Consider the following 10,709-nt stretch of genomic DNA (forward strand, 5'->3'; position numbering starts at 1 on the left):
CGGAGTACTATATACATCATCTTGAGTGCTAAAGGGAAGGTTTTGAGCATATTATAATTCTTACAAAGATTGAAAGAGTAAATGTAAACAAATAACCAAAATACAAATTGTATTATAATCATACGCTCTCTTGTCATTCAAATCAAACTTAGTAGCAGAGGATTGGAAGGGTATATCTAGTCCAGTGGTGGCGAACCTTTTAGAGACCAAGTGCCCAAACTGCAACCCAAAACCCACTTATTTATTTATTTTTTATTTATTTTTTATTTTAATTCCATTTATATCCCGCCCTTCTCCGAAGACTCAGGGCGGCTTACAAACTTAGCAGTAGCCTTCATTCTATGTATATGCCTGCTTATTAGGTCTTTCACACACACCCCAAGCGGCATTATTACAAAGTCAGCTTAATTGCCCCCAACAATCTGGGTCCTCATTTTACCTACGTTGGAAGGATGGAAGGCTGAGTCAACCTTGAGCCTGGTGGGATGCGAACCTGCACTAATTGCAGGCAGCTGGTGTTTCTTAAGGAGGCATTAGCCCACTGCTCCACCAAGGCTCTTATTGCTGGGTGCCAGGTGGGCGTGGCCCACTGGGTGGTTGTGGCTGTGGTGGTCATGGAAGATTGGGTGGGTGTGGTTACCTCAATGTTTCTCGTGGGGAGGGTTGGGGGAGCTCCAGGAGGTCTCTGCCAGGTGGGGCAGTAGGCAGGAGACTCATTCTGTGGGGTGAGGCGAGGCAGGGTAGGGGGTGCCATTGCCATGGGGCAAGGCAAGGGCTGGGGCAACTGCTGCCTGACACCATTGGCCCCCCCACACAGAGGCCAGCGAGTAAATAAGGGCCAACGGTGTCCGTCAGTAGCCACATCCTGCCAGCCCCTCGACAGGTGCACTCTGGGGCTCCACAGCCCATCGCCAGCAGTTCAAAGAAGCCGCCTCTGAGATGGATGGTTGGCCAACAGCTGAGGAGGTGATGCAGTGGGTCGTGCCTGGGAAAAGGACAGCATGCAAGGCCAGGAGGGATGGGATGCGGGGGAGGGAAACCAGCCGTGCCAGGATGCATTCAGCCATGTGGGACCTCGGCAAATTAGCAGGCAGCTGGTTGAAGAGGGACAGTTGCCACCTCCGGGGCATGGCATGTGTGCCAACAGAGAGGGCTCTGAGTGCTGCCTCTGGCACTAGTGCCATAGGTTCACCACCACTGATCTAGTCCATCTATTGCTTCTGAGCACCTCAGAGTCCATATTGTGAAACAAAATGGTGGATTAAGGTGACCCTATCTTGATCTAGCAAAACTATTAGTATAGATTTATGAAAAGAATTATGTTGTTTTTAACCTGACTTTGACATTACTAGCAAGTACATCCACTTTTATTTATGGTCATTTATTTTCCTGCTGCTTTTGTTTATTCTCTGTGATTAGATTTTACTTTTTGGTAGCTATGGACCACACTTAATTTGCTGTTTTCATTATGATTCCTTGAGTGTGAGTGCAGTTAAGGTTTATAAAAATGATGGTAAAGTAATTGGCAATAATATTGTGACAGTATACATATTCCCTATATTTTTATATGATATATGTAACCTGCAGTGCTGTCAGATTAGAATAATGTCTCATAAATATGTATATTCTTAATGGTTTATATCAGAGTTCCCCAAGCTTTCTGGCTTTGTGGACCAGCAGGGTAATTATGGGGATGTTTCCATGTGAGCGGTGTACGTCGTTTGCACAAATGAAGTGCATGTGCGCGCTTGCCCAAGTGGAGATGTGCCCCTTTGCTGGCTTGCCACTTCTGCGGCCCAATTCAGAAGGGCTCAAGGCCCAATAATGGATCGGGGGTTGGGGACCCCTGGTTTATATAACATTTCAATATTTGAAATTTCTTATCTTTATTTTTATAATGATTTTTAGAGAATTGTGGCTGACAAGCAAGAGAAACGAAATCAGGAACGTTTAAAGAGGAGAGAAGAAAGGGAGAAAGAAGAAAGAGAGAAGTTAAGAAGGTGAGACTATTCTTATTGTCTAACAGTCTGTTCTTTGATTTTGCTTTTATAATTAAGATTCTTGCATAAATATACATTGATCCCATAGCTTCAAGCTGCTGCTAAAAATAAAACTGAAATTAAATATTAGCTTGTTGTTCCCCCAGAACTTTGCCTCTAGCATACAAAATGTTTTCCTTTGATGAAGTAAAATATGCACATAGACTTTTGAATGTTTTCATTAGCGTGTGAATTGCTTTTTGAGGGAGATGGGCAATTTCTAAATTTGATAAAAATATAAATAAATGTTAAATACATACATCAGTCTTAAAATAATGTTCATACATACATATATATATATATATATATATATATATATATATATATATATATATATATATATACTGTATATGTATGTGTATATATATATATATATATATATATATATATATATATATATATATATATATATATATATATATATATATATCCCAATATGTTCATTAAGATTTTATATCATCTATAGCAGACATGTCAAACACAAGGCCCGGGGGCCGGATCCGGCCCGCAAAAGTGGTTTCATGTGGCCCGCGAAGCCATCCTGGAAACAGTGAGGGAACGGCCTCTGCTGCCTTGGCCCTGGCCCGGAGACCCTCCTTCTGCCAGAGACCCTCAGATCTGTCCCACTCCTGCCCAGGCCCCCATAGGCACCCTTGATGCGAACGATGTAGAGCTGGCCATGCCCACCCAGTAGGCCACACCCACCCTGGCCATACCCACCCGGCCCCCTGAGGGCAACCGCAATGCTGATGCGGCCCTCAATGAAATTGAGTTTGACACCCCTGATCTATAGCAATAATGTGAGATAAACCATTTGATATATTATCCCCTTTACAAGTTTCCCTGGAATAAATGATTCGAATAGTTAAAGACGTTTGAACAAGTAAAGTCCCAATTTGTTACAAATGACTGGTTATGTTCTGTGAGAGAACTTAATAGTGCAGGTGATAATTCCATTTGCAATTTCTATAAACTTATCTTTATTTTTTTCTTTATGTTTAGATCTCGTTCTCACAGCAAGAACCCCAAAAGGTTGGATGTTCTTTTTTCTCTTGTGAATATAAACAGTTATATCTATCAAACATTAAGAAAGTACAAAAAAAGCACAATGGGTTTGCTTTAAAGAAAGGTTTTGTGATTTTTTTTCTACTATGATAATTATACACAGTAAATACTTGAGAGCTAATTCTATAAGCCCTAGAGGGAGTGCCAGTTCATCTTCCTGAACTAGAAATACCATATTATGGGTCCAGCCATTAAGAAAACCATTTCTTTTGTCTCCTGAAAGATAGAGATTGACACCTTATCAGATTTCAGAGAGCCTATAAACAGGTTTAGAAAAGAGTTCCTAAAGTGTCTGTGATCTAAACTATTAAAGTCATTAAAGGTCATACACAGCATTATGAATTGGACCTAGAAGCAAACTACCGTGTTTCCCCGAAAGTAAGACCCTGTCTTATTTTCTTTTAGGCTCTGGGATAAAGCAGAAGGTTTTACTTTCAGGGAGGGCTTACTTTTTGCCAGTACTGGCACCAGTAGGCTGCGGGGGTGAGGCAGGGCCTGTGTTGCAGCGAGAGCGTGGTGGCAGACCAGGTACAATACTGATGTGGCCGTGGTGGGTGGTGGCAGGGCGCCGGGCCTGGCATTGGGTGAGTCAGCCCAGATGTTCCGTGCACCTGCCAAAGCATTCCCCCCCTCCCCCGCCGGCCTGCCAGGGCCCTTCGCCAGCGGCCACTGGTGGAACTGGCTATTGCTGGCCCCGATCTCTCAGTCCCATTGCCTGTGGCCACAACGAACCAAACCCTTGGCGAGCCCCAGCCTCCAACCACCCTGCCTGCTGGTCCTACTACTGCTAGGGCATTTCTCGCCTGTGTCAGGTGCCGTGCAGCCGCCAAGTGGCTGCACGTGCTGCTGGCCTTGCGGGACTCTGCCCTCCACGTGCATGACTACTTGTTGCTGCAGGCACCGGGCTAAGGGCTAAACCTGGCACTCTTCCAGCTGCACCTCTCATACCAGCTGGGTGCTTTTGGCCTCTACCGGCTGCTCCTGCCGGAACACCTTCCACCTGGCTGGCGGCTGCCACCACCACAAGGTAAGGAGGCGAAGCAGGTGGTAGAGTTGCTTCCCTCCATCTGCCCGACACCTGCCGAAGCCGCGTAGGGTAAGGTTGCCACGCCCCCCCAGATGCCTTTGCCTCCCCAAGTGTTTTTTTTACTAACCTGCCTTTCAGCTGCATTGCGTTTCTCTGTTCACTTCTCAGCCTTCACCACGTGTTTCTGGGACAAAAAAAAGAAAAATTTAATCAGACTTTCTAATTTCTCGCAAGATCTCACAAAGTTAGAAAGTCTGATTGAACTTTTCCTTTTTTTTGTCCCACAAACACAGCGAAGACTGAGAAGCAAACGGAGAAATGCAATGCGGCTGAAAGGCAGGTTAGTAAAAAAAATGCTTGGGGAGGCAAGGGCATCTGGGTGGGGGGGCATGGCAACCTTACCCTGCGTGGCTTCAGCAGGTGACTGGCGGAGGGAAGCATCTCCACCTCCTTGGGCACCTGCTTCACCTTGCCTCATGGTGGCGGTGGCAGCTGGTGGCCAGGTGGAAGGCGATCCGGCAGGAGTAGCCGGTAGAGGCCAAAACTGCCCAGCTGGTATGAGTGAAGTGACCGCCAGGGCCTGAAGAGTGCCAGGTTTAGCCCTTAGCCCAGCGCCTGCAGCAACAAGTAGGCATGCAGACTGGCAGCACTCACCAGCCCAAAGGCAAAGGCGTCGGTGGTGCAGTCTTACCGGCGGCGCTGGTGAAAGGCCCTGGTAGGCAGGGCGCTTTGGCGGTGACACGGACAACTCACCCTGTGCCAGGCAGGAACAGCCCAGCAGGGCAACCCAGAACAGCATGGCTAGTAGGAGAAAGAGACCCATGAGGCCAGCAGCATGGGCAGCCACTTGGTGGCGGCACGGCACCTGATGCAGCCGAGAAATGTCCCAGCAGCAGTAGGGCCAGCAGGCAGAGCGGGCGGAAGCCAGGGCTCGCCGAGGGTTTGGTTTGTTGCAGCCGCAGGCAAGCAGATGATGGGACTGAGAGGTCGGGGCCGGCAGTAGCTGATTCCACTGGCGGCTGCTGGTGAAGGGCCCTGGCCAACGGCAGGGGGTGGCGGTCTGGCACCTGCACGGAAGATCTGGGCTGACTCGCCCTGCCCTGCGCTAGGGGTTACTTTCGGGGGAGGGCTTATATTATGCCTACCTCTTGAAAATCTGCTGGGGCTTTTTGAGTAGGTTTTACTTTCAGGGAAACACGGTAGTAACCAGTGCAGTATCACTAGCTAATGTACTAGTGCAGGGGTGTCAAACTTGATTGCATTGAGGGGTCTTCTGTGGAGGCGAGCAGGACCAGGGTGGGCGCCGGGGCTTGATCCACCCTAGGAATCTCGCCAACCCTCTCGGGCCACATGGGGCACCCAGCCTGACCCTTGAGCTCATGGGGCCCTTGCTGGAGGACAAAGTTGGATGGCGGGGGCCAAGCGTACAGGGGCCATGGTGTGATGCCACACTGGACACCTGCGTCATCTTCCGAGGAGACAGTGAGGGACCAGCTCAGCACAGCCGGGCACCCCTGGTGCGTGCACAGGAGGCAGCGAGTGCATGGGAGCCAATGTTGTCCGGCTGCAGCCCTCTGGCCCCTTGGCCAGCATGCTCTGGGGGTTCGCATCCCGCTCCGACCACCAGGGGAGCCCTTAAAGCAGCAGGTGCAGAGGCACCGGGGGAGGCACGCCCCGTCCCAGCCATGGCGGCTGCGCAAAGAGAATGTGGGACGGAGCAGGCGCATCCGGCAGGCCAGATCACGTGCCTCTCTCCGCCCCCCCCCGTGTCTGGTGCCACTCCTCACCTGCTGCTTGGAGGGCTGACCCATTGATCGCAGCGGGCTGCGGAGCCCTAGAGTGTCCTAGCTGAGGGTATGGTGGGCTGCAGCTGCTGCCAGACACCATCAACCCCCCATGCGCTCACCGCCTCCTGGAGGTGCGCCCGACTGGGCTGGACCAGCAGGGGCCAGGCCCTCACTGTCTCCCTGGGCCCATTCAGGCAAGGCAGAGCGGGAGTAGCATTTTTCTTTCAAGTGCTGCCTGGGCTAACAGCTTGTAGAAGATCACTCAAGATTAGGTAGTTGCTGTTATTATTATTTTTTAATCCCATTTATATCCCGCCCTTCTCCGAAGACTCAGGGCGGCTTACAATCTAAGCACAAATGTGCTTAGCAATTTAATTGAACTGATTACTGTTTTTAAATCAGTGAAGGTATAACTAATGTGTTTTATTTTAATTTCTTTGTGACTTATTTTAAGTTACAAATTCCTCAGTGACCGTGTCCACTTAATAGTAGGGTATGCCTGTCATTTAGAATTTTTAATTTTTTAAAATTTTTTAATTTTAATTTATTGCACAGATGATTTTAATTTCATTTTTATCTTGATTTCTGTACTTATTATATGTTTGTTGTTAGCCGCCCTGAGTCCTTCGGGAGATAGGGCGGGATATAAATCCCATCAATAAATAAATAAATAGTCTTGCCAGTGGCAAGTCATGAGTATTGTTTTTATTTATTTTTAATCGACCACCATTGATTAAACTTCAAGAGTTTTTTTAAACTTCAGTATTAGATAACTTCTTATTTTGTGTAAAATATTCCATAAGCCTTCAAACTATTCAAAATCTTACCAAAAGAGATTGTTCCAGTAAGATATTTTCCTTGTAGGACTGGCCTGTTAGGGATTAATTGAATTATTGAGGATTTCTTCTCATCCGCTGTAATTTTTTTTCAGATCTAGATCCCGAGATCGCCGCAGACATCGATCTCGGTCATCCTCTCGTGAACGAAAGAAAAGAACCCGTTCCAGGTCCCGTGAAAAGCGACATCATCATAGGTCTCGTTCTACTAGTCGTAGCCGTAGTCACAGTCACCATAGGAGCAGGCATAGCTCCAGAGACAGAAGCAGAGAACGCAATTCCAAAAAAAGGTAATATTTTAATGAGCAGTTGGCATTTTATTAGCTTCTGAACAGAAAAGATTGCACTAGGCCATCTACCTATCTTCAACAGCACCTGAGGTTTTTTTTCCATTTTGTTTTATTATAGGTGCATTGGAATAGTGTACTTTCAAAAGCTTTTAATTACAGTCAGCTCAGGTGCAGATTTAGGATAGCTTAACCAAACAAGGAAATCAGCATGCTTGGAAGATTCACAAGGTTTGCAGAAGTGGGAAGAAATCTCAGGAGTCAAATTCACCCCTAACCCTCACTCTGTAAGCATTGCCAGTTGTCAATAAAAAAACTAGATCAGATTGGAAAAATGTGGGAAACTGAATCAAATACAGGTAGTCATTGACTTAAGATCACTATTGGGACTGCTAATTTCCATTGTAAGTTGTGTAGTCATAAATTGAGTTGGACCTGATTTTACAACAATTTTACAGCGATTGTTAAATGAATCATATGGTCATTAAGCAAATCCAGCTTTTTTTTTTTTTGCTTGAAATTGACAAAAAAAGGTAGCAAATTGCAATCACATGACCCAAAGAATGCAATCAATCATAAATGCAGGTTGGCCAAGTGCTGAATTGTAATCACATGGCCAAAGGGGGGGTACAATAGCCGTAAACGCGAGTACATTGTGTAAGTCCCTTTTTCCAAGGCCATTGTAACTGAACAATTGTTAAATAGTCATAAGTTGAGAGATAGCTGTAGACTGAAATGGAATTCTGTAGATATTTTGTGGCAAATTCTTTTTTAAGAGTAAAATTCTACATTTATCTACATGGAAGGGAACACCAATAACATCAATAAATTCAAAAGCAATACCAAAAAGTGAGTATGAGTGTAGTCTAAATCTCAATTTCCTAGCATGATTTTGGTTTGTAAAATTTTTAAATTTAATTTAGCAAATATTTTTAGTTTTATATTCTATTTTGGGACTTTTTGTTCAGTCTTGAATAATTTAAACTCATTTAAATGTGCTATGTCAGTTTATATTCAGTATGTGTTTAGTCTTCATTTACCTAATTAAAATAGGTAATAAAGTTAAATATTTGAAGTAGTAATTTTACAAACGAAGGTCTTCAAAACTATAGAAATAAATTGCAGTATTACAAGATTGATATAATTAAATTTGGTTATGTGATTGTGGTTACTGATTTCTGTTTACAAGCCAGTCTCAGGTGAATTCATCGAGTCCTAGACATTTTTTTCAGCATTCATCTTCCTTGGAATTACATTTCAAAACCCATTTTTTTCTTTTGATCTTTTGTTTGTTTATTCAGTTAGTCAAAACTTCAGATCTGATCTCCAAGTTCAGCTTTAATTTTTATAAGCATGTTACTTAAATGTTGAGTCTGTCGCACTGCGTATTTGCATCATTTGCAGTAGCTGAAGCATTCTGTACATTGGTGATACAGTGGTGTCCATATTAATTTTTATTACTATAAGAAAATTACACTGGATAGCACTCATTTGACTTTCTCAACTTTTACACTCTTGAAAAATAAAAGTAGTGATTTCAGTTTAATATTTGTTCTAATTATGTTAGGCTCTGTGTTCTTTCCATTCCAGTTTTGGAAATAATACACAGTGGTAATTGTGCTGTTTTATGCTGCGGTAGGCTGAATGAACAGTTAAAATCAAATGAAAGTAATATACATTTTCAATGCATTAATTTTTTTTCTTCAGATCATCAAAAGAAAGATCTTCCAGAGATCAAGAACGAACCAGAGATCGTAACAGAACATCATGTGACAAAGAAAGTTGCCCCAGAGAAAAGTCTCCAAGAGATCGAAACTGCAAAGAAAAGAAGCGATCTTACGAAAGTGCAAATGGTAGATCAGAAGACAGGAGAAGCTCAGAGGAGCGTGAAGCAGGAGAAATATAACTGGCTGTACATTCACTTGATCCTTTACCTTCCTATGAAGTTGCATACTGTGGTTTAGTTTACAGTTATTAAAAGGGACACCAGTGAGCAATTCCAATGTTTATCCATCTAGGATAGATGTACAGTGTATAAACATGGTTATAATGAAGTCTGAATTGATCCGTTTCCATTGATGATAATTCAATTGATGATAAGTGAAGCAGTTTCCTTTTTTCTTCTCTTCCAGTAAACTTGTAAGACATATTTTCAAAGATCTATCTTCAAGATGCCAGGTTTATGTACCAACATAATAGATTTAAATGTTTTATTCTCCAATACAGGTTATAGTGAACAAAACTATAGTGTGCTCTTTGTTTTGGATGCTTTCAAACCTTTATAAGCTCTTCTAATTTTATTCTGTCAAACAGCAGCACTGAATCATTTTTAAAGAGGTTGAGTGGGTTCCAGGCTTTTATTACCACCAGAAGATTGCGTTCTCAGTTCCTTCTTGAGAACTGAACATGTTTGGCAATGTTTAGGTTGGGGACATGTGCTGAAGAAAATGACAACTTTTAAATTTTATTTTTACAGTGCCTATTTAGACATGGAAATCAAACAGCTGTTGCATTTCACCCTCTTTTTTTGAAACTTTGAAATCAAAGCCAGTCCCATATCTTTGTACAATTTAATTGGTCTATGTTCAGTATGTTTGTTTTTTCTTTCAAAATGATTTTTCTGGGATTTTTTCTTATGGTGTGTTTACTGCACATCCTTAATTGTATACAGCAAACAATAATAAAGCAAGCAAAAAAAATAATTTTTGTCCAGTGAAATAGCTGTGTGTTCCCACTCCCTCTTAACAACTGAAGTGCATGCTTCTAACATTGCTACGTTTTTCAATTAAATCTGGAAACCTATTCTCATATTTATTTGAAAGGCAATGTTTCATACATTTGTTCATGAATGTACTGAAAATTTTATAAAACACGAAGTCTAAAATACTTTATGTAACTCATATTTCTATGCATATGAAATACAGCTTTCTTTTGAGGAGGTAAGTTTTAACAACTGAATTGTGCACTGACATTCCAACAGACATTTTAGACAGAGTAGAGAAATATATTGTCAAATACATCATTGCATAAATATACTTCAACAACCCAAGTATGTATAGATATATTAACTTCCATTAATTTGTCACAAAAATTTAATATCTAATCTGGAGCTGAAATTGCTTCAGATTCTTTTCTCTTTTTTATGGTTTAATAGCTTTTGTAATGATGAACTTTTTCCTCAGTTAAGAGAAACTATATCAGTGAAACCTGTAAACTAACTTTGTTCTTTCCTTGCTGTCCCTTAAGATGATTAACTAATCCCAACAAGTTTTGTTTTTAAAATTCTTTGAAATGACAAGTACAAAATTCATTATTGTCAAATAATGCTTACTTGATCAATCTTAATAGTTAACTAATATGTTAATCAGGGCTATTGTTGCATTTTAAATTTACAAAGTGAAAGTATGCATACTTTTGGAATTTTTAAAATGTAGATATAAAGTTTTATTTTCAGTAACAGATACATACCCTTCCTCAGAATATAGTGCCTTGCACTTGTTTCAAAATTATGCAATCCAGCATTGTCTAAATGTATATGTAAAAGTAAATAATAGATTGTCTCTAAAAAAAATTATTTTACGAACTAATAGATCCAATATATTATTGCTGTCGAAAACGAGCTTGCAAAATATTCAACTTTTCACTAACAATATAATTGGTTAAAGATA

The 10,709-nt window shown here is 42.3% G+C and overlaps 1 protein-coding gene across 5 annotated transcripts in view; it reads left to right on the plus strand.

The window, feature by feature from the left end:
- The window catches only part of LOC310642091 (putative RNA-binding protein Luc7-like 2), a 52,630-nt gene extending 42,063 nt beyond the window's left edge, over nucleotides 1–10,567 (plus strand). For 4 of the 5 annotated variants that reach the window (XM_083365499.1, XM_083365498.1, XM_083365500.1 and 1 more), the window contains 4 exons: nucleotides 1,909–2,000; nucleotides 3,042–3,071; nucleotides 6,850–7,044; nucleotides 8,749–10,564. In XM_083365499.1, the coding sequence (XP_083221625.1) occupies nucleotides 1,909–2,000; nucleotides 3,042–3,071; nucleotides 6,850–7,044; nucleotides 8,749–8,947 (516 nt within the window). In that variant the 3' untranslated portion in view covers nucleotides 8,948–10,564. Of the gene's footprint in view, nucleotides 1–1,908; nucleotides 2,001–3,041; nucleotides 3,072–6,849; nucleotides 7,045–8,748 lie in introns of all 5 variants that reach the window. The other variant, XM_083365502.1, reaches the window with a different exon arrangement.
- The last annotated feature ends 142 nt before the right edge of the window (nucleotides 10,568–10,709 follow it).

The sequence above is a fragment of the Vipera ursinii genome, assembly GCF_947247035.1.
Source record: "Vipera ursinii genome assembly, chromosome: 6".
Taxonomy (NCBI): domain Eukaryota; kingdom Metazoa; phylum Chordata; class Lepidosauria; order Squamata; family Viperidae; genus Vipera; species Vipera ursinii.